Source organism: Callospermophilus lateralis, chromosome 2, assembly GCF_048772815.1.
Source record: "Callospermophilus lateralis isolate mCalLat2 chromosome 2, mCalLat2.hap1, whole genome shotgun sequence".
In the NCBI taxonomy this organism is placed as follows: domain Eukaryota; kingdom Metazoa; phylum Chordata; class Mammalia; order Rodentia; family Sciuridae; genus Callospermophilus; species Callospermophilus lateralis.
The window spans coordinates 49,128,821-49,153,286 of NC_135306.1; the positions used below are offsets into that span (position 1 = coordinate 49,128,821).

The 24,466-nt window shown below is 36.0% G+C and overlaps 1 protein-coding gene across 1 annotated transcript in view; it reads left to right on the plus strand.

The window, feature by feature from the left end:
- Mllt3 (MLLT3 super elongation complex subunit) overlaps positions 1–24,466 on the plus strand; it is a 263,517-nt gene that overhangs the window by 161,538 nt on the left and 77,513 nt on the right. The window contains exon 4 of the mRNA XM_076843404.2: positions 789–932. Coding sequence (XP_076699519.1) covers positions 789–932 — 144 coding nt within the window. The remainder of the gene's footprint in view (positions 1–788; positions 933–24,466) is intronic.

The following is a 24,466-nucleotide window of genomic DNA, read 5'->3' on the forward strand; positions in this document are numbered from 1 at the left end:
AATATATTGCTGGACCAATAGATGGGCAGAAAGGATGTGGTGGGATAAGAATCCAGGAGCTGGGTCACAGCATCCCCTATATGTCAATCAAGTCAGTTTAGAATTTTACCCTAATGGCCACTGGATGCTGTTAAAATTTTAACCAGGGAGTAAAAATGGATAGGTTTTTGTTTTATGTAGATAATTTGGAAGCCTGAATGAGGAATCCTGAAGTAAGAAGACCTAGTAGAGGAGGGAGTTTATAGTAGTTTGGACAATGAGTAAGAGCATGGGAGTAGGAGTTAGAGAGCTTGTTCTAGGGATACGTAGGAGAGAAAATGGCAGACTTAGATGATAGGTGTGGAGGGTTGGGAGGCTTTGTTGGTAGCATTGCACACTTGAGAGATTGTGGGGAAGATGATAAGTTGATTATTTTTGGATTTTCCCTTAATAAAAGAAACCAATCTATCAGATATTTTAATTTTGTTTTGTATGGAATTCTATAAGAAAATTTTTCAGTTCTACTGCTATAGCTTTTAAGAGTCTAGACCTTTCCTCTTCCCTATGAGGATTAAATCTTTGTTTTAAATTTCTATTTTTGTCTTACTTGTCTTTCTTTTTTTTTTCTTCAGTATATAATTTTTTAGTTGTTGATGGACCTTTATTCTATTATTTATTTATTTGTTTGTTTGTTTATTTGCAGTACTAAGAATTGAACCTAGTGCCTCACACATGCTGGGTAAGCACTCTACCACTGAGCCACAACCCCAGCTCCTTAACTCGTCTTTCTTAATTTTTTAATTCTATAGGAAGAACCTAAGAAAGTCCGCTTTGATTATGACTTATTCCTGCATCTTGAAGGCCATCCACCAGTGAATCACCTCCGCTGTGAAAAGCTAACTTTCAATAACCCCACAGAGGATTTTAGAAGAAAGTTGCTGAAGGCAGGAGGGGTAAGTGGCACTCCTTTGTGAAAAGCCCTCCTATAAAAAAAACAACTTGCTAGTGTGTTAAGAAGTATGATAGTATTTTCAGAGAGGTAATAGAGATGAAGTACCTTAATGGTTTAGCTGTGGATTCAGTACGGGAAGAAGTAGGCAAACAATATTTTAGTGGGTGTGGGTCTGAGATTACATTGTTGGTTAGATAGAACAGCCTTAAGATCTGTGCAGTTCAAATTTATTTTGATGATAGCCCAAAGCAAGAAACATTAAACTGTCTTCAATTAGGAAAAAATATTTTCTGAAACTTTTTATGTTAGTTATAGAAACTTTTGGGGAAAAGTTGAAAGTCACATTAAAAATGATATAAAAGGTATATATAAAAATGATATAAAAGTTCTTGTCCATAGTTTCTTGATCACAATTAGTAGGAAAAAAAGGGGCACATTCACTCCTATGTTTGTGTAATTTAAACGTATATTTTTATTTGAATTGTATTATGTAAACAGTGAATTTTTATTTTTGTGATAATGGTAACAAAGATGTGGTTAATTTTTCACCTTGTGATTTGACTTGTTTGGACCAAATTTATTGTAAGCAGAAACATTTAAATATGTACTTGCACCCAAGTCACTTGTACAGACAAATGGTATTGATTGGTCAAAATCTGTTTTATGTAATGTCATCGAGACTATCAACCCCTACTTCAGATGAACTTCCTTTGTTGTCTCATATGGATAATTCATGCCCTGTCTAATTTTGAAATTTGTTCATTACTCTAGGATCTTCTTCACTTAGGTGTTGTTTTCCCCCACTTAGTTTTTTGGGAAGGTTTTTGTTTAGTTTTGTATCCATGAAATTATCATTTTCTGTAAGCATACGTAGACCATAATCTATGAAGTTGTTCTCTTCACTGTTATTACCTGAGGGCTTTAGAGGAAAGAGTCAAGAACAACCACTTAGTGGACCTCAGGAAAGCTATGGAACTACTAAAGTGCATGTGAAGTACTGTAAGTACTTTTACTATGTTCTTTCTTCGCTGTAGCATATGTCAGTAAATTATGAGTTAAATAAGTATTGGTGGGTCAGCTGCAGAACAGAACCACCATTTATTCTGTGGGAAAAACGCATCTTTGTGAAAAAGTGGGCTTTTGGAAGACAAATTATTTTCGAATTTGGGACTTGGATTCTTATGAAGGGAGATGTTTTAAAAACTAACCCTATTTTATTCCTTTAATTGTTTTAAAGAGCACAGTGCTGATACTCTTTACTTGTGGCTGTGTCCTTGACAATCATCTGGTCCATTATTAAAAACCCAAGCACTCTGATTATTTTACTTTGTTATGAGTGTGGCATGTTGTGTTTCCCGTTGTCTCTATGTTGTTGGGTAGGTAATTTGAGTGTGTGTGTGAATTATGGGACTTGAGTACGTCAAGCTTCTGATAAGGGTCTCAGGGAAAAGTAAATATGATGCAAGAACTTTTAAAAACAACCACTTAGTCCCAGGGCACTCACAGGTTACTTGTGAGCGGGAGGAGAGGTTAGAGGTCAGTGATAATACAGAAGAGTGCAGTGCCACACATCTATGAGGCCTCTCTTCGATTGCTTGTCTTTTGCTCCGTGCAGAATGATCCTCCTTGACTTCTGACTTTCCTTCTTTGTGTTTCTTTAAGTGATATTTGAAGCCTGCAGATATTTTCCGATTAGACTTTGTGTCTTGACAACTGTAAAATAATAAGTTTGAAATGTGAAATATTCCAACCACACTAATTTGACATATTTTATAAGTAGTTCATGGGGGCTGATTGCAGTGAATTTTGTAGTAAAAAAAATTTAGAAATTCATTTGAAGTTGGGGAATCTCATAGATTCTTCCCATTCATTTCAATGGGAAGATTAGTTACCTTTGATAGAAATGTGAAAAGCATTCAATGGAGTAATACACTTTTTTGGCTTACTTAGATTTTTGACGTATATTTATCTGATATTTATATGTTTACCATTGTCTTAATATTAATGCAGCCTCTTGGTGTTGCTAACTTTTGAACCACTTTCGTTTTATTTGAAATTTTCTGTCCATGACTATGTCTCTTCAGATACTTTGTGTGTGTGTGTGTGTGTGTGTGTGTGTGTGTGTGTGTGTATTGGGGGCCAGGATTTGGGGATGGAGAGGGAATGCTGTGTTTTTTTAAAACCTAAATATTACATGTGTGACATAGACATATGTGTTCTAGCTTTAAAGGAAAAAACAATAGCAACTCAACCTCTTCTTCATACACACAGGGTGTGATCCTTAGGTACAGCTGAGGAATGAGTGGAATAACCCTGGTGTTGGCTCTGGCTCCTTCTCTTTCAATTTTTTTTCTTTTGAACCAAAAGTGCGTAGCACTATGAACATTGAACTTGGCTTTTCTAGAGATCAGAAAGATTGTTTTTAGAGCTGGCAGCCTCTTACCAAAAAATGCTTTTCAACTCTCAGATGGAAATGATTCCAAAGAAATTTGCCAGAAGAATCTCAAGAAGTTGCAGTTTCTTTTCTGCTTTATAATCTATAAACCTATAGGTACATGACAATTATTTTCTCCCACTGGATTTCCTTTTGTTAATGTCATAACTATCTAAACAGTTTCCAAAAAATGTCAATGTACTTCACCCTTATAAAAAATGCACCTTATACCCTTCTATTGAGTAATATTAAGGATATCTTTGGTTTATAAGGGGGAAAAAAAGTTTTCACGAGCCAGGTCAATTTGGACTTAAGCATTATTTTCTGAGTCTATTGAAATGCAGAATTATTTCTTTTACAGAACCCTGAAGGTAATATCCTCTAAATTAGTGACCTCATTGGAGGTTGCTGGGGAAATTGTGGATTTGGTTTAGAACCTAGTCCCTGTCAGCCCTTGTAAAGATAAGACCGAGGGCAGTAGTTAAGAAATGGAAAGGAACAAATTAGAGCTTCTTTTAAAAATTATTTAATATATTTATAATTTTTGTTTATATTTATTTTGTATCATTATTAAAGGGTGGAGTGAACAATAAACTTTTGAGGGTAAAACTGATATAATTTATTTATTCTTGAATTTTAAGCAGAAGGACCAAACCTACTTCATGGAGAAGCCCCTCTCTGTTCCACCTGAAGTATTTCTACTTATTTCTCATTTTATTTATTTTTTTTTTATTTCTCATTAAAAAAAGGAACTAATGGATCCTTTTTTTTTTATTATCATTTTAGTGATTTATTACCACATTACCTCCCCAAACATGAAAACAAGCAAACATAACTTAGTTGCTACAAAAGACAAAGATCTATTTCCTCTTACATTTTTTAATGGATCCTTTTTAGACCAATGATTCTCAAATTGTGTTGATCAGGATGATATGATTAAAGGATTTGAGATTATGCTAGATGGCTCTCTACTGTCTATTCACTTATCATCTTCTTAGTAGCTGCAATTCAGTCTTATAGAAAAACAGTGTGGAAAAAATTTAGTATCCCTTCCTCCTATATTGTATTGGAAGAAGGTGAGATTCCCTTTGGGTATTGGCAAAACAAAGATATATATTAGTGATTGCATGTCATTTCACTAAAATTGATTGTTCTATTAACTTGTTTCTGAATTTTTGATTAGGAAGGCATATGATAACAATTGGTAAAGATTTGAAGTCAGGCAGATTTAGGTAAAAACCTCATGTCTTTTATCTTCAAGCTGGGCTGTCCTGTAAAAGTTGCTGCTTCTTGTGGAATCTTGGTTGTCAGCTGTGAAATGGATGTGGTGGTATTTTCCTCATAGTGGATGTGATGATGTGTGGCATATAGTAATTACCTAATACCTTAGCTCTTTTCGCCTTGATTACTAGTTTAGAAGATAAACAGAAGTTATTTTCTTTATATCAAGCACTCAAAGTCATAGCTAAAGGTGTTGCTATTTAGTGTAAGCTACTCAACACGTACGTTGAAGCACCCTGAAGGACCATGTTGTATTTAAGAAAGACTAACCTATAGTGTCTTTCTTCAAAGAGTTTACACTCTGGGTGTCTGCATTTTGTTTGTATAAAGTATAACTTCAATTCTGTTTGAAATATCCTTTTTAAGATATAAGTTTTAACTAGGAAAATTAGTGATTCATTGTTATTAATTCCAAATTCCTGGCAGGTGTGAGAGGCTCTGAAAGCTCTGCTGCCTTAGGAGATTGCTCATTTGTCATGTCCAGGAAGGTAGTTCTGTCCTTGTGCTCCTATGAAGAAAGTACAAAACGCCAAGCATCTTTAGAGAACCAACTTTACTTTATAGCTGCTCTGCCTCCCCGCACCGCCCCCCCCCCCACCTTTGGCCTGGAAATCAAATGGTCTGCCTTGCTTCTGTTCTTTGTGGAGTGATGGTAGGGCATTGGCCAGCCAAGCAGCCTGCCTTTGTGATTTCCTTCTTTCCTTCCTTCCTCCCTCCCTCCTTTCCTTCTTTCTCTTCCTCTTTCTTCCCTCCCCTCTCCCTTTCTTCCTCTTTATGTTCTTCCCTCTCTCCCATCCTTTCTCCCTCCCTTCCTTCTTTTCTCCTCTCCTTCTTCCCTCCCTCAATTAAACAGAGCAAAGTCTAAACATGTTGTTCAGTCTATTTCTGCATCACTGGCAAGCAGTTAATTTTAAGGACTGAAAATTAAAACTAACCACAGCAGTTGTTAAAGCCAGGGTTTCTATAGGCAGAAATCCAATTCTGTTCAGACACCACCTGTTTCAATAGGACATTTCAGATGCCCATTTGGCAAGATTTGCTGAAGACATGGGGAACATGCTTTCAGTCTGTATTAAGTCTGTAGCATAATGCAGTCCTGCTTCACCAAGTGACAGTTACATTTATATGTGATTTCTTTTTGCAGGAAATAAATTGGAATTTTTCTCAAACCCTGCTTATTATGAAGTGAAATTCACTTTCCACCAAGGAGTTTTGGTTTCTAAAGGGCCAAAGGGATCTTATGATAAGGAGCTTTCACTAATGCAACTCTGTCAAGCTGTGTGAGCATGACGTTATATTGCAAAGATCTGGAAAGAACTTGTGTTAGTGTGGTTCAGCATTTTCTTTGTAGGAGAGTTTAGAACACTTCTAAATTCTAAATCATACAGGTCACTTTCATTCCTGCACAAATTTTAATTTTTTTTTGAATAAGTAAATGCACACGGTACAAAATGATATACTGTTGAGCCTTCCTGTAGGCCACCAGTAATACCATAGCAACTAACCTCATATGTGGTTCTTTGTGCTCATGGATGAGTATGTATGTAGGATAAATTCCTAGGAATAGAATTGTGGTTCTAAGGCAAAGTGGCATTTAAATTTTGGTAGACATTCCAAATTTACCACTAAAGAGTTTATAGTACTCTATGCTTGCACTAACGATGTATGAGATGCCCGCTTTGCCTGTTTCTCTGTAGTGATTTCCACCCCCCCACCCCTCTGGCTGGTGGATGGAAATGGTATCTCATTTTTAATTCACATTTCTCTTATGACTGATGATGAGCAACTTTTCATATGCTTAAAAAGCCATTTTCATTTCCTTCCAAAGACCACATTTTAATGTATTTTAAATTGGAAATATTCTAAGTGTTTCAGTTTTGACTTAAATTTATGGGTACTCTTTCCACATACTTAAATTTGGAAAGGTTACAAAAAGATACGGAAGCCTCTTTAACCAAGGTCTGTGTTTTTAGGCTTTCTTCGATGTGTAACAAATTATGTTCTTAGGAACTGATTTGTCAAGACTTTGACTTCTAAAAATATAAGTGGCTTTTGTGGCAAACTCATCTCGACAGTGCTCAGAGATGGATAGCTGGCTGCTTATTTTAAAAATGAATCCAAGAAAAATAATACAGAGAAGATTATTTTAGTGACTATCACTGGACAGCTCCATTGGATATTTGATATTTGTTTTGGAACAAGTGTGATTTTTTTTGTTATTTTCTGATATATATCATCCTGCAATTGTCTGCCTCAAAAGATAAAAGAATGCTGCTGTTTTTCACTGGCACTGATAAAAGGTGATTTATAATGTAAAATCAAGCAGGCTGCCTCATCTCTTTGGTGGTTTTTCAGAAGTTAATTTTCTGTCATATTAGGTATTTTCTCTTCCTTTCTACATCTCTTGCTGTTCCTTTCCCAGCTCTGAGAAATTAAATCATGAAAGTGGAACATATATGTAAATGATAAATAGAATGTCAGAGTTGTGAACCTTAATTCCAAATGTAACACTGATCTCATAAATTCTTTTACAGAAGGCATGGTCATGATAGTAGACATTTATGCCATTCAACTTAGTAGTTTTATGGTTTAAATTTTTCTGAAAGTCATACATTGTTTAGAGGATAGTTACAGATTTTTGGAAATGTGCACCAAAAAATATTTGCAGTATAAAATAAGTTTTTCTCCTTTTCTTCATTCCTGTACTCCCAACTATCTGTTTACTTTTTAAGTAAGAATGGGAATAAATAGAGGCATACTTATCACTCAGATCAAAGTTCATATACTCTTACTGCATTGATTGAGCAAAGGCTAAGAGAAGTGAAACAGGTAGACATTCCCAGATGTTCCATCGAGTGTTTAGTTGTCTATTTTGGAAGGTGCTCCTCATATATTTTGTCAGACCTCCCAAGGGTAGCAGTTGAGCTGGTTACCTGTAGGGAGATCTTAATATTGCAACCTTAATTTGGTCCTAAAAGAAATACAAAAGGTTATGGCATTGGAAAGAAAGCCATCACCCGGCCCTGCCCCAGTTCCCACCTATAGTGCAGTAAAAGTCAAGAAGATAAAACATGAACATAAAAGGAAAAAGGTAATGAGTATGGATTCTTGAAGAATTTTTAAATTAAAAAATAAATAATTCTTTTTTAAGTGCAGATACACAAAAACTGTAAATCGCTGCCTTGGTGTTTTCTCTCTATTAATTCAGGTAGATCTTTATGCACTTGTTTCAAAGCTGCATACAGCGTTTACCTAATATAACTGGGTATGTTGGTATGTTGGTTCACTTCTAGTCTGCTTTGTGGCAGCTGTGTATTCTGATTTCCTCCACCAGATTTTTTTTGGGGGGGATTCATACACTATAATATTAAATAAAAGCAGACTTTTGGGTAGTGGCTGGGGAGTAGAAGAGAGGCTCTGGGTCACACTTTTTCTGATGTTTTTCTTGTTCTATAGGTTATAAGAAAACCAGCCAGTGGTTGGGATCAGAAGGTAACAGTTTAAAAAATAAATGTCTGAACTCTTGAAATAGACATTTGAGGTTCATTTCCAGGGAGAGAGGATAGATGATAAGTGCTGTAATATAATAACATTTATTACCACAAGGGACATAGTCATGGTGTAATAGAAAGAATGTTTGATTTGATATCTGAAGGCAAAAATTCAATTTTTGGATCTGATGCTAATTTTCCTTGGGCTTTAGGTTGGTGTAAATCTAAAATGAGTATAATATCCCCTTCTTTCCACTTGAGATTATTAAATAAAATGTGGTACTTGGTTAAGCGGCCAGCAAATAATTGTTTTATTTATTGAAATGACCTTTTTTTTTTTCTGTACAGATTTATTATGCTTCAGGTTAAACTGTGGTTTTTGGTTTTAGTTATGTGGAAAGTTGAAAATAAAATGTTTCCAATCCAGTCATTTACATAATAATAGTGTTCTATTAGAAAGAACACATTTTAATTTCAAGAAAGAATCTAATTTTCTCCCGTTTAAAAATAAATATGTGCTAACTTTAGGAAATATAGACTTTCTTGAAAAGCAAGAAAGAAGAAAATAGCTCATTCTGGCCTCTTCTGTGACCACAGCCTCTGTCAGTATTCCACATTGTATTTTTATGTAGATAAGTTCCTGCTGCATGTTTATATTTTGTACTTAATACATTAAACATAAATTACCTAGTGGGTTGTTGTTGTTTTTTTTTTTTTTTTTGTACCAGGGATTGAACTCAGAGGTGCTTAACCCACTGAGACACATTCCCAGCCCTTTTTTATATTTTATTTAGAGACAAGTTCTCACTGAGTTGCTTTGGACCTCGATGCTGAGGCTGGCTTTGAACTAGAGGGATCCTCCTGTGCCTCAGCTTCCTGAGCTGCTGTAATAACATGTGTGTGCCACTGTACCTGGCAAATTGCATAGATTTTAATCTATATGGCTTTACTTCTATTCTTTCAAAGTGTGCCCTCACACTTCACAGGATGGATGTAAAAATTTTGGTGGGTTGTTAACTTGCTAGCAATGTATTCTATGGCTTTCCTTTATCCCCTTTGGCTCTCTGTTTCTCAAAATTAAAGTTACTAGCTTAAGTCCTAAAATCAGTAACATAAGAACTATTTTGTACAAATTTAAGAATTCCTTTTAATGGTTCTGACAATGAGAATTATGATGGGCTAGTTTTTTGGTGACTTGGGTGGTCCCAGTAGTTTAGTTATTTGGAAATATTTGTATTTTATTATAAATTATTGTAGTTATTGATTTTATAACTTGTCTTTGTCAGTGTCATTATTTTTCCCTTGTAGGATAGTGTGGGGGCCTGTAGGTAGGGTGAAATGGTTGAATATGTATAAAAAGACTATTAATGATTGATTTATAAAACAAATGGATCCATTTAATGATAGAGTCAGTTAGAGGGATAATAAGAATTAGTTGACCTAACAAATTTCTTTCTCAACACAAACTCTTGGTGATTCCTGACAGGAATTTGTCTAGGTAGTGTAGAAACAAGCCCACCCATATGCTGTCCAGGATGTCTTTGGGCAAATGGAAATGAAGCTCTTCCCTTACCCACATTTCAGGAAGCCCCAGCTAGAGGACTACGACATGTCTAGCACAACATAGCTGGGTTTCAGCCTGTCCTCATCCCATGGACTGGGTGTCCTAGCAGAGGAGACCATCAGGGCAACCTCTGCAGTGTGGAAGGGTAGTCTTGATGTTAAAACAAAATTATATTGTCTGAGATAGACTAGATAGGATTATATGGTGGAAATAATAAATAAAGCTGTCTTGAAATTTTGTTTTCAGAGTATTCCAGTTTCAAATGGTTGTGTCCTTCAATGGTGCCCTTCATTCTGCCACTCTTCTTTATACGTTTAGCTTATGAAATTATTATCCAACATTCACAGATATCCATAATGGTCTGGTTTAAGCATGTGGAGCAAGAGGACTTTTGATAAGATCACTGTGCTAAACCAGGTATTTCAAATGCCAGGGACTGTGAGACAGGCTAACTCCTTGAAAGAACCTGGCTTCAAAAACTGTAAGACTGAATAATGTATCCTTTTCTATAGGGAATTTCACACAAAGGGTAGTGATTTATAATTTTTTAAGGGAAGATTAAATAAAGATAAAATTTCCTTTCTGATAATTTTTAGTCCTGAATACTTTGGCAAACCGAGCATCAGTGAACTCAAGATCAGGAATATTCTAGACCACCATTAATAAAAATACCTCCTCCTACTGTGTGTGTTCCATTGCTAAGATGCACTTTATCTGATTTGAATGTTCACACAGGTTCCAGGACTTGGAACTTGTTCATGTTGAATATTATTTCTCTTCTGTGTTTTTTTTTTCCTTCCTAGATTTGTGTTCCAACTCTTGATAAGAAGGGATCTAGTTTCTTTTGCCTGTCACACCCCTCTTCTATGGTCAAATTTCTTGAGTTTTTCTTGCATAATGTACACCGTCTCCTGGGATCATCTTATCTGCATTCTGTTCTTGTTTTCTTTTAATTCTTCAAAAGAGATTTTTGTTATTTATATATGTATGCCTAATGTTGGCTTTAGTTCTTTTTTCTTGTTTAAGAAATGAGCTATAATATGTCTTTATTCTGATTTATGTTTCTTAAAGAGAAAATGCATTGAGGTCCCAGGTGCATGTGCCTCTATACTGCCAATTGTCCCAGGATGTGACTGTCTCACAGGAATTAGTTAAATGCTACACTTTAATAATCAGCCTTTGGAAGTAATAATAAAAACTATATGAATGGTTGAGGTGTGTCGTAGATTGATCACTGTTTGATTTTCTGTGCATCTTTTCTGTTTTCTTTTGATTTGGTGAATATGGCATCATGGTTAAAAGAGCAGTATCTTGAAACAGAACTACCAAGTGCCAATGCCAACATTTTACTTGGCATTGGCACTTGGTAACTGTGTGACTTTGGACACATTACTAGTTTCCTTTGGTTTTCTTTGCTCATTTTTCAAATGGCATGTTGTCTTATCTACCCAGATAGAGTAATTATAAGGATAATTGTGGTAATACCACAAGCACAATGACTGCTATATGGGAAAAACTCATTAACATTTTCATTATTACAACACATTTAGTTTCTGGACATGTGGGTTAGTGCTTTTATTTAAATTTTTTTTTTCTTAGTTGTAGTTGGACAGAATACCTTTATTTTCTTTATTTATTTGTATGTGATGCTGAGGATCAAACCCAGCTCCTTGCATGCTCTAGGCAAGCTCTCTACCACTAATCCACAACTCCAGCCCTTAGTGCTTATTTTCATGGCTATAAAATGAGTAAATCATACAGTTTTATTGTTAAATAGATCCTGCCATTTAATAGATCAAGCTGCCCACTTTATAGATGAGTAAACTGAGGCATCAAATCTGAAATGATTGTCCCAGCCAGGAATGGCTGATTCAGGGTTTTCAATCACTGTTTTTGCATTTTCTTTCTATAGAAGTACAGAGTAATGCTAACAAACATACATAATATATTGATTGATTGATTGATCGGGCTAGGCATTGAATCCAGGGCCTCATGCATGCTGGATAAGAGCTCTATCACTGAGTTACACCCCCTGCCCATCAGCTTTCTTTCAGAAATCCAGTTAGACAAGACAAATAATTAAAAATAAAACATCCCCAGGCCCACTTCTCTGAATTCTTTTAGGGTCAGTAGAGCACTCTTGTATGAGTTCACTTCCTGGAGACAATCTCAGTGAACTGCCAGATGAGAGTAGCTTACCTGTTGCTATAGGCAACTGTCCTTTTGTTTATTCCTTTGCAGACTCAAGTTCCTGTATAGATACAAGTTCCCTCTATCTCTCTTGCTTCTAAAAGTACAGTTTATGTGGAGCAAATGATATTAGGAAGCTTCCCCTGCCCCCCGCCAAATTTCTGAAGCCACCATCAACCTTTCTGTTGGGAATTGGTTTTCATTTTCTGAAAATTAGAGGCAAGCCTCATTTTGCATGTGTGTGCGTGCGCACACGCACTTTTGTTTATTTATTTTTCATTTCATTTGAACAGCAAGGATATGCATGAGTTTAGAAGGATTTTTTCCTTGTCATTAACCAGCATATGAAAAAGCCTGTAATAAGGTGCTGAGAGCCATAGCCAAGTAGGAATGACGCATGGCAATTTCCTTGTCAGCCTACCCAATGTTGCTTAGAGGGAGGACTCTCCATTGTGGAAATGGGCTTGCCTTGGACCCAGGTCATTTGCAGTGACATTGCATGAATGTTTGAGAAAGGTGACCCTGCTCAAGGACCAGGGTGCATCTGGGTTTAGGATGGATCTGGGTTTAGGGTGGATCCTGCTGGGAATAGGGCGTATCCTGCTGCCTCAGGCGCCCGCTTCTTGAGTTCCTGTTAAGTTCTCGTGGGATTCAGAGAATATTTGGTATGCAGAGCCTGGTGGAGTGTGTGGATTTTCCCCAGAACGTGCGTGTAGAGTGCCGGTGACAGTTCGAGAATAAAGAGTTGCTGTTTGAATCTACAAGGTGTGTGGTGGCTCGGTTATTTTGTGCCCAGCCAGACCAAGCTTCAGACGTCCCCCGTACGGGCCACCAAATGCTGCAGTCTGGCATCCTCGTTCCTCCTACCACCTGAGAAGGTAGCTCTGAGTGTTTAATAAGTTTTAAAATTACAAAATAAGAATTTACTTCCAAGCAGCTTTGAGAATAGCCTCCTTGTCTTATGTACTTTCCTTTAAGAAATATTTGAGTGCCTCCTCTGAGTGAAACTTAATGCCAGGTTCTGGATGTGTTGAATGAATGAACCTTGAATTTTGTACTTTCTAGCAAACACCAACCCTTGGTCAATTTTCAGGGAATAGTATATTCTTATCTTTTCAGAGGACTGAAAAAATAATACAGTTCAGTTTCTTAAAAAGAAAGAGAAAGGAAGGGGGGGAGGAAAGAGAGTGAAGGAAAGGCAGTGAATGGAGAAGGGAAGGGGAGGGCAGTCCTCGTTGTTATTCCTGGCTACCTTGGTGTGCGTCTAAGAGAAACTATTTTATTGGGCCTCACCCACTCATCTCACACTAAGCAGGTTCTGAGAGCCCTAAATTGTGGCCCAAGCAACAATGTTTTCTGTTTTGGAAAGCTGATCTTTTGTCTAAATCTTTTAGATAGTCAAAGTGAAAGTGTGTGAAATTTCTTGTTTCTGCCACAGATTCTACCAAGCGGTACCAGTTTTCCCAAATGAGTCATACAAATGTTGTTTCCCAGTATTTCCCAGTATAAACTGAATATTGAGTTTATATTGCAAGTTTGCAGGGTTTTTTTTTTTCCTTTTCTTTTTTCCTGTAACAGAGACAGTGTTTGAGTTGAGAGGAGATGAACGAAGAAATACCCCCCCACACACACTTTTTTTGGCTTATTTGTGTCTGTAGAGAAGTAAAACCTCATTTGGCATTTTTGAAAGCAAACCACTGTCTTTCTTTCTGTCAAGAAATCCTTGTTTTAGCTGACAAATCTAGTTTGTATGAAGAAGCCTTCGTTCTTTTGAGATTTTTATGGTTTGGATATGAGGTGACTCCCCAAAACTCATGTGTGAGACAACGCAAGTGGGAAGGTTCATAGAAGAAATGATTGGGTTACAAGAGCCTTAACCCAATCAACAAATTAATCGCCTGATAGGTAGGACCAAGTGGTAACTGAAAGAAGGCAGGTGGGGTGTGACTGGAGAAGGTAGGGCACTGGGGGCATGTCTTTGGGGTATACATTTTATATCTAGTTAGTAGACTCTCTCTCTCTCTGCTTTCTGATCATCATGTGAGCTGCTTCCCTCTGCCACACACTCCACCATGATGTTCACCATATGCTGGTTGGGTCCTTTAGTCACTGCGGTGAAAAAGCTGACTAAAACAGAGATGGTATCAAGATACTTTTTAGAATGTGGTGAGGTCCAAGTCTACTCAGAATGTTGTAGGACCTTGGACAGAGGACCAAATGGAGTGAATTTCAATAGATGGAGGCTCTTTCTTGGACACCTGATTTAGATGCCCTTCCCAGGGACTTAGTGTTACTTATTTACTTTATAATTTTTTTTAAAATTTGGAAATAATATTAAACTTATAGAAAAGTTTCAAACATAATACAAAGATTCTTCTTTCCTGACTTATTTGAGAGGAAATTACCAACATAATGCTGCATTATCCATAAACACTTTAGTGTTTCTTTCTTATAAACATGGACCTTCTCTTGTGTAACTATAATATACAGCCATCAAAGTAAGGAATTAGCATTAATGTATTGCTATACCCTCATTGTCAGATCACACTCAAGTATTGCAGATTATTTCAGTAATGTCCTTTATTTTTATAGCAAAATTCCTATTGGCTAGATTCAGGTGATATATATTTGGCAGGAATATCACAGACATGGTGGTAGGCTCTTCATGTGGTACAGTCTCACATGATCATGATTTTTATTGTACCATTACTATTTTTTAAAATATCTTTATTTTGTTTTATTTATTTACTTTTTTAATATGGTGCTAAGGACCGAAACCAGTACCTCACACATGTGAGGCAAGCGCAGTAACACTGAGCCACAACCCCAGCCCATACCATTACTATTGATGTTAACTCTAACTCTTGATTCACATGGTTTGTGCCAGGCTTCTCCATTGTTAAATTTCTTTGTTTTTATCTTTTTATCTTTGAGTATTTTATTGGGAAATACTTTTTAAAAATGTAAATATTTCACTATGCCTCAAACTTGTTTATTCTCATATTTATTATGTCATCATACACTTATTGGCACATATCTTTTCAATAGGTTATAATCCATTATAGTGATTATATATTTTTATACTTAAATTATTTTGATTTGACCAGTGGAAGCCCCTTTACTCTAGTTTCTAGATCCACTCAACATGGTCTTGTTAGTCTTTATATACTTTCTGTTTTCTACAAAAAGATGTTTCTGGCCTATTTTGTTCTGTTATTGTTCCAGCCCTATGTTCAACTGTTTGTCCAATGGGTCACCCCTTTTTGGGGAAATCAGCCATAGTATAGCTGCTCCACCTCCCATTATACCCCTCCCTTCAAGGCTATCTACTTTGTTTGTCTCTACCTAATAGTTTTTTTTTGGTTAAATTGTTCAGGAAGAAGAAGGGCACAATTTATTTGATTTAATGACTTATGTTAGCTCTTTGTGAATGGGGACTATAACATATTTCAGGTGATACTTCCCAGTGTCCATTGTGTAGTACACACTCAATAAATGTATGCATTTATTCAAAGTTAAGTGCTTATTATGCACCTATGTTAGCTTTTTGCCACTGGGACCAAAATACCTGACGTATACAAGTTTGAGGAGGGAAAGCTTATTTATGTGTTTATTTTTTAAATGGACACAATACCTTTATTTTTATTTATTTGTTTTTTTATGTGGTGCTGAGGATCAAACCCAGCGCTATGCCACTGAGCCACAACCCCATCTCCAGAAAGGTTTATTTTGACTCACAGTTTCAGAGATTTCAGTCCATGGCCATCAGCTCCATTGTTCTGGGCCTGAGATAAGGCAGAATATCATGGTGGAGAAGAGCTTCTCAGCTCATGGCAGCCAAGAGGCAGAGGGTAGGGGGCTGGGGTTGTGGCTCAGTGGAATAGCACTTGCCTCACATGTGAGAGGTACTGGGTTCAATCCTCAGCACTGCATAAAATAAATAAATTAAATAAAGGTATTGTGTCCATCTACAACTAACAACAACAACAGAAAAAGGCAGAGGGTTGGGACAAGAAAATCCTTCGGGGGCATGTCCCCAGTGACCTGCTTCCTTCAACTAGGCATCATCTCCTAAAATTTTGACCTTCTCATAATGACATCAGATTGTTAATCCATTAGTGGATTATTTCATTGATGAGATCAGAGCCCTCAGAATTCACTCCCCAAAATCTCTCCCTGTGAACATTGTTGCATTTTGGGACTGTTTGAGACAGTTTTTCATTGCTGTGACCAAAATACCTGACAAGAACACTTAGAGAAGGAAAAGTATATTTGGGGCTTATGGTTTCAGAGGTCTCATTCCATAGACTGCTGACTCCTTTGTTCTGGGCTCCGTGTGAGGCAGCACATCATGGGGGTAAAGCCCAAGAGGGGAAAGCTACTCAGCTCATGGTGAAGTTCAGAAGCAGAGGATGGGGTGGGAAGAGAGCACAAGGAAGATGCATCCTTCCAGGGCATGCCCCAGTGACCTACCTCCTCCAGCCATATCCCACCAGTTACCACCCAGTCAGTTCAAACTATGACAGATTGATCAGGTTTAACTTGTACAGTTCAACTCTTTTACCTCTGAATATTCCTGCATTAACAGGAGCCTTTGAAGGACAACTGATATCCAAACTATAACTGGGTTCAAGCCTTCAACAAATGAGACTTTGGAGGACACTTTATTACCCAAACCATAAAAATGCCTCTTAGGAAGGAACCTGTCACTATTTCGAGTGCTGGATGGATGTAATAGTGAATCCAATTTAAATAAATAGATAAATGTACACATTTTAAGGAAGCTTTCAAAGGAAAATTGTTCTTTGTGAAGGACGAAAATATTTTGTAAGGCATCTAACTAAGTTTGTTCATTTGCATTAATATGTATTCAATAAAAAAGATTTTTATTTTGTAATTTTTTTTAAAGTAGTAGAGATTGAACCTGGCCCTTTTGCATGCTAATTGGGACTGTTAGGGTATAAACAAGTCAGGAAGGCGCCTGGCATTTTGCCAGAGGGAGTGGTTTGTGAAGTGACACCAGCAAGCCATTAAGAGTGGAGATTCCTTATTGGTTGACTGCTGTATCTACTTTATGTTAATTAAGATAAGCTGTGTGGAATGTGTATATACCTCTCCTGTCCTACAATAAACGGCTCCCACTCCTGCTGTATCAGTGTACATAAGTTCCTCATCACCCCCTGGTTATTTTGCTGCAGCCGGACTGCGGCAGGGACTTTGCACTTTTTAAAGTATAGTTTTTATTGAAATGCAAGGACTAAATGTGTTACAGATTTTTCCTTTCTTGATAGTTTCTTTTCTTGTATTAGGACAATTCTGTTTTCCCCCCTATCTGAAGAATATGGTCTCATATAGCTAACCCTACTTTCAAGGGCAAAAATAGAAACAGATATGTTCTATTAGCTAATTCTGTTCTTTAATTTGTTAGTTTATACATCTTTGTCCAAGGATACTTCCAGAGGGGGAAAAAATGATTTAACCTTAATATTTTTTCTCATTATACTTTTGGTATTAAGTAATGAATGCAGAAAAGATAAGATCAGCAACTTCTTACTATTAATAGAGTTAATCATTTGTTATTTAATTCTTGTGAATTAAATCACAATACATAGTATAGAATACATAATATAGAATCAGATTTCTCTTTTAGTGTTATTAAATTATTCCAATATCCATTCAACACAAATGCGATTGCTTATTCTTAGTACCTACCTCATAGGACTCAAGATGATTGAGAAAATCTGTGCTTTGCTCATAGCATCTAATAGATAAGTATCCACTGTATGTGAATGTGTATTTTACTTATTAGATGATAAAATTCTAACACCAGGAATTTGGGGTTTTTCTTAACATAAAACTGTTGTTATAATTGATACAATTAAGGATTCCTGAGTATTTCTGGGTTGAACATAGAAATCAGAGTTTATAATAAGCATTCAGGTCATACCAATGCTGTTTTATATTGTATCCCTGTGAATGAAATTGCTGGGTCATAGGGCATTCACATATTTAGCTTTATATTATTTTATATACTGATAATTACAATTTAGAACCCCATTTTAGCATATGTAAAAAAGTCCTATTGCTTTGTTTTCTAATCAGACCTGGTTATATTATGTATGTTTAGTTGGTGCATAAAATTAGATCTTATCATCTTATTTTGCATTTCACTGATTATTAATGAGACTCGGCATATATTTCATTGGCCAGTCATGCTTCTTTCTCTCTGAAATGTTTGTCCATGTTCTTTTTTTTTTTTTTTTTTAATTTGTTAGAGGTCTTTTTATTTTCTGGAGAAACGACCCCATTATTTCTTTTGTTTACTCTTGATATTTTTTGCTAATTCCCTCCAGTTACTTTTTAACTTTATGATATCTTGTGATAGATGGAGTTCTTAATATTATTCAATCAGACTTTTTAATGGTTAATTTTTTTTTGGTGTGTGTCTCACTTAATGTTTTCCTATACCCCAAGGTCATATAGATATTTTTCTAGATTTTTTTTCTGTCATGCTTTAGAAGTTTTTTCTAACATTGAAATATTTTTAAACATGTGGAATTGATTTTGTGAATAGTATGATGTAAGAGCCTAATTTAAATTTTTTCCTATATGGAAAAATGGTTCCAGCACATTTTATTTAGTTGTCTGTTTTCCCCAATAATCTACCTTGTCAGACATCATATTTTCATGTTTATAAGGGGATGGGGGTGACCCTCTGTTCCATTGGTCAGTTTGCTAATGTTTTCAGCCATATCACAGTGTTCTAGTTATATCATATTATAAGAAGGTTTTCTATTGGGACTGGCAAATTTTATTGTATCATTCTTCTTTCTTCATATACATTTTAGAATCAATTTAATTTCTATGAAAAACTTTCAAAGTTTGAATTGAAAATTACATTGGATTTGTGGATGAGTGAGCACCCTTATCCATGAACCTAGTCTATCAGTTTATTTAGGGTTTCTTTTTTTTTTTTTAAATTAATTTTTATTGTAGGTTGTTCAAAACATTACATAGTTCTTGATATATCATATTTCACACTTTGATTCAAGTGGGATATGAGCTCCCATTTTTACCCCATATACAGATTGCAGAATCACATCAGTTGCACAACCATTGATTTACATATTGCCATTCTGGTGTCTGTTGTATTCTGCTGCCTTTCCTATCCTCTACTACCCCCCCTCCCCCCTCCCCTCCCCTCTTCTCTCTCTACCCCCTCTACTGTAATTCATTTCTCCCCCTTATATTTTTCCTCCTTTCCCCTCACTTCCTCTTGTATGTAATTTTGTATACCCCTGAGGGTCTCCTTCCATTTACATGCAATTTCCCTTCTCTCTCCCTTTCCCTCTCACCTCTCATCCCTGTTTAATGTTAATCTTCTTCTCATGCTCTTCGTCCCTACTCTGTTCTTAGTTACTCTCCTTATATCAAAGAAGACATTTGGCATTTGTTTTTAAGGGATTGGCTAGCTTCACTTAGCATAATCTGCTCTAATGCCATCCATTTCCCTCCAAATTCTATGATTTTGTCATTTCTTAATGCAGAGTAATACTCCATTGTGTATAAATGCCACATTTTTTTTATCCATTCGTCTATTGAAGGGCATCTAGGTTGGTTCCACAGTCTTGCTATTGTGAATTGTGCTGCTATGAACATGGATGTAGCAGTGTCCCTATAGTGTGCTCTTTTTAGGTCTTTAGAGAATAGACCGAGTAGTGGAATAGCTGGATCAAATGGTGGTTCCATTCCGAGCTTTCCAAGAAATCTCCATACTGCTTTCCAAATTGGCCGCACCAATTTGCAGTCCCACCAGCAATGTACAAGAGTACCCTTTTCCCCACATCCTCGCCAGCACTTGTTGCTGTTTGACTTCCTAATGGCTGCCAATCTTACTGGAGTGAGATGGTATCTTAGGGTGGTTTTGATTTGCATTTCTCTGACTGCTAGAGATGGTGAGCATTTTTTCATATACTTGTTGATTGATTGTATGTCCTCCTCTGAGAAATTTCTGTTCAGGTCCTTGGCCCATTTGTTGATTGGGTTATTCGTTATCTCATTGTCTAATTTTTTTAGTTCTTTGTATATTCTGGATATTAGGGCTCTGTCTGAAGTGTGAGGAGTAAAGATTTGTTCCCAGGACGTAGGCTCCCTATTTACCTCTCTTATTGTTTCTTTTGCTGAGAAAAAACTTTTTAGATTGAGTAAGTCCCATTTGTTGATTCTAGTTATTAACTGTTGTGCTATGGGTGTCCTATTGAGGAATTTGGAGCCCGACCCCACAGTATGTAGATCATAGCCAACTTTTTCTTCTATGAGACGCCATGTCTCTGATTTGATATCAAGTTCCTTGATCCACTTTGAGTTAACTTTTGTACATGGCGAGAGAAAGGGATTCAGTTTCATTTTGTTGCATATGGATTTCCAGTTTTCCCAACACCATTTGTTGAAGATGCTATCCTTCTTCCATTGCATGCTTTTAGCCCCTTTATCGAATATAAGATAGTTGTAGTTTTGTGGATTGGTTTCTGTGTCCTCTATTCTGTACCATTGGTCCACCCGCCTGTTTTGGTACCAGTACCATGCTGTTTTTGTTACTATTGCTCTGTAGTATAGTTTGAAGTCTGGTATAGCTATACCGCCTGATTCACACTTCCTGCTTAGAATTGTTTTTGCTATTCTGGGTCTTTTATTTTTCCATATGAATTTCATGATTGCTTTCTCTATTTCTACAAGAAATGCCGTTGGGATTTTGATTGGCATTGCATTAAACCTATAGAGAACTTTTGGTAATATCGCCATTTTGATGATGTTACTTCTACCTATCCATGAACAGGGTATATTTTTCCATCTTCTAAGATCTTCTTCTATTTCTCTCTTTAGGGTTCTGTAGTTTTCATTGTATAAGTCTTTCACCTCTTTTGTTAGGTTGATTCCCAAGTATTTTATTTTCTTTGAGGATATTGTGAATGGGGTGGTTGTCCTCATTTCCATTTCAGAGGATTTGTCGCTGATATACAGGAATGCCTTTGATTTATGCGTGTTGATTTTATAGCCTGCCACTTTGCTGAATTCATTTATTAGCTCTATTAGTTTCTTTGTAGACCCTTTTGGGTCTGCTAGGTATAGAATCATGTCATCTGCAAATAGTGATAATTTGAGTTCTTCTTTTCCTATTTTTATGCCTTTAATTTCTTTCGTCTGTCTAATTGCTCTGGCCAGTGATTCGAGAACTATGTTGAACAGAAGTGGTGAGAGAGGGCATCCCTGTCTTGTTCCAGATATTTAGGGTTTCTTGAATGTTTTAAAGTATTATGGAATTTTTTATAAAAGTCTATTTGGTTGTGTGTTTTGCTTATACCTAAGTACTTCATATGTTTCATTGCTGTTATAATATTAAATGTTTCCTATTTGTTGCTTATGTGTAATATGTAGCTTATTTTAACATACTGATATTTTTAACTTCTAGACATCTTACTGAATTTATTAATTCTAGTGCTTTTCTGTGTAGGCCGTTTTTGTATTTCTGTGTGGACAACCATATTGATGGGAATGATAATATTTGCCTTTTGCTTTTAATTTTTTCTGCCTTTTGTGGTCCTGTGTTAGTAGGAACACCAGTAAAAATGATGTTTCTCATAATACAGGGACTAATTCTAATATTTAATATTTAGAATATTGTTTGCATGGGATTTTGGTAGCTATTCTTTGTCAAGATAAAGAATTGACTGTTCTTGATTTCTATTTTGGGGAGGATGTCAGTTTTGGTAAGCCATATTTCCCTAAGAATTTACTGTGAAATTTGTTGGCATAAAATTACTAATGATACTCTTAACTATTATATCTGTGCTATAATTGTCAGTAAATTTTTTCCTTCTTTTAGTTTATGTGTAGTTTATTTTCTTTGTTTTAAACTTTCGTAGACAGTTGCAAATTTTATTCATTCTTTTACTAGACTTTACTGATTATTTTATTAGTTTTATTTTTATATTAAGCTGTATAGCCTTCCTTTTCACTCAAATTTCCTATGACATTGTCTCCCCAAATTTGCTAAACACCATTTTTAAAACACATAAGCATTAGATGCTAAAATTTTTCCTTCAAGTGCTGTTTTCATTATATGTTACAAGTATTATTAGTGCATAGTATTTTCTTTATCATTCAATAAGATGAACTTGAAATTTGGCATTTTAATGTTTTTTCTTTATCCTGTGAATTATTTAGAAGTGTGTCTTCATAATTCCAAGTATGTTGTTCATTTTTTAAATGCAAACAGGTTTTGAATTTTAGCTCAATTGTATTAATATAATTTCTGAATTCATTTTTCTTCATCCTTAGGTAAATCTGTGGAAGTTTTTATTGAAAGTCTCCTCTTAGTAAACTCTCTTGATTTTTGTTAACCTATAGAAGTTTTGATTCTTGCCCCCAGTATAAGAAATGGTTTCTCTGGTTATACAGTTTCTAGGTTATTATCTATGTTCTTCTAGTAGTTTGAAAATATTTTCCCTCTGTGAAATCTGGTGCCAATTTGAGTCAGGGTGATGGTTGTATATGTTGAGCAACTATCTTTGGGAAGGGGGACATATTTTGAATGTTTGCTTATTTCTGTGGTGTAAATACTCTCACCATTTGATACCAGTAATGGCAGAGTTGAGAAGAACACACAATTATGAAGTATTTCCAACATCTTGATACAATACAGGTAAACACCTCAATCACACGGATCAGAAGATATTTTAAAGTGATTAGAAAGTGGTGAGATTTGATGATCTGTTATTTCTTTTAGTATTTCTCCACTTATAATTTTGTGTAATTTTAAAAGGAGTCTTGTTTAATTTATACATTACATTTTTACTTATACAGTGCTTTCATTGTTTAAAAACTGGCTAAAAAATTCTTGAAAATTGAACAGTTGTCTCTTGTCAGATATCTATTTGCCTATTTAGCACATTGCTAGTTAGCTGTTCTTTTTTTAATAGATAATCTTTTGTTATTACTGCTTTTATAACCTTTTGTTTTTAGTGTTTTTCATTTTTAGTATAACAGGTCTAGAAGTCAATTCTTTATTTATTTATATGTTATTATTTGTATATTGTATTTCTTTCTATGAATTCATGGCAATTATCATTTCTGGAAAATCCTTTGCCATTGTATTCCTGTATTCTTTTTTCTTTGGGGTCTCTGATTATATACTTGTTATTTTTATTCTTTTCTCCATATTTCTTAACCGTTTTTTAAGATTTTAATTTTCTTATATCTATGTGTTTTCTGGCAGCTTATTTATATTTGTCTTCCATTAATTCTAATGAGCTGTATTCAGTTTGCCGTTTTAATCCATTGAGATATTGATTGCAGCTGTGATTTGTTTTTCTATTTCTTAAAAGTTTTAGTTATTTCTTCTTTAATCACCTGATCATTCTTATTAATTTCTGTTGGAGTCAGCTTTACATCATTGTGACAAAAAGACCTGATGAGAAAAACTTAGAGGAAGAAAACTTTATTTTGGCTCGTGGTTTCAGAGGTTCAATCTCTAATCAACCAATTCTGTAGCCCTGGGCCCAAGGTAAGGCAGAACGTCATGGTGAAAAGGCATGGCAGAGGAAAACAGCTAGGGAAAAGGCAACCAGGAAAAGGGGGGGTGGGGTGGGGTGGGGAAGAGAGAGACAGAAACGGAGAGAAAGTACATGCACTTGAGTGCTCTGCTCACCAGAGACAAAATGCAAGCCCTAAAGCCATGCCCCCAGTGACCTCCAGTCATACTCTACCTGCCTAGAGTTACCACCCAGTTAATCCATTTCAGTGGATTAATTTACTGATTAGTTTATAGCTCTTATAATCTAATCATTTCACTTCTAAACATCCTTACATTGTCTCACATGTGAGCCTTGAGGGGATACCTCATATCTAAACTATAACATTCCACATCTGTTTCCCAAAAGCTCATGCTATTCTCACAGCGCAAAATACATTTAGTTAAATTCCAAGAGTCCTAGTAGTCTTAAGAGTTCCTGCATTGCCAAAAAGTCTAAATCCAAAATATCATATGAGACTCACGGCAAATTCTTACATGTTTTCTCTTGTAAAGATCAAAAACAAGTTGTATATGTTTATATATACATATATGCACAGAGTAAACATTTTTATTCTGCATGGGAGAAATAAGGGCCTATTAAGAAGGGATGGGATCAAAGCAAGACTGAGATCCTGATGGACAGACAAATCCTGAAGCTCCATGTCCAGCATCCAAGGCACATGGCATTGTGATTTTCTTTCTAAAGGGCTGTATAGCTCTGCCCCTATGATGTTGCTAATTAAGCCTACATGGCCTCTTTCTTGGCTTTCCTCTGCTGTTACTGTAGCTTTCCTCAGCAGACTTTCCATGTTACCAGCATCAATTGATATCAGGCGTCTTCATAGCAGCTTTGGCTTCCTTTGCACTTCTTGCATTGCCCTCTCAGGATGCCTGCAGAAATTCTAACCCTGCTGTTCTATGCCTGACTTCCCAGACATTTCTTTGAAATTTTGGTAGAAGCCTCCACAATCCCATAACTCCAACATCCTGCATTCCTGCAGAA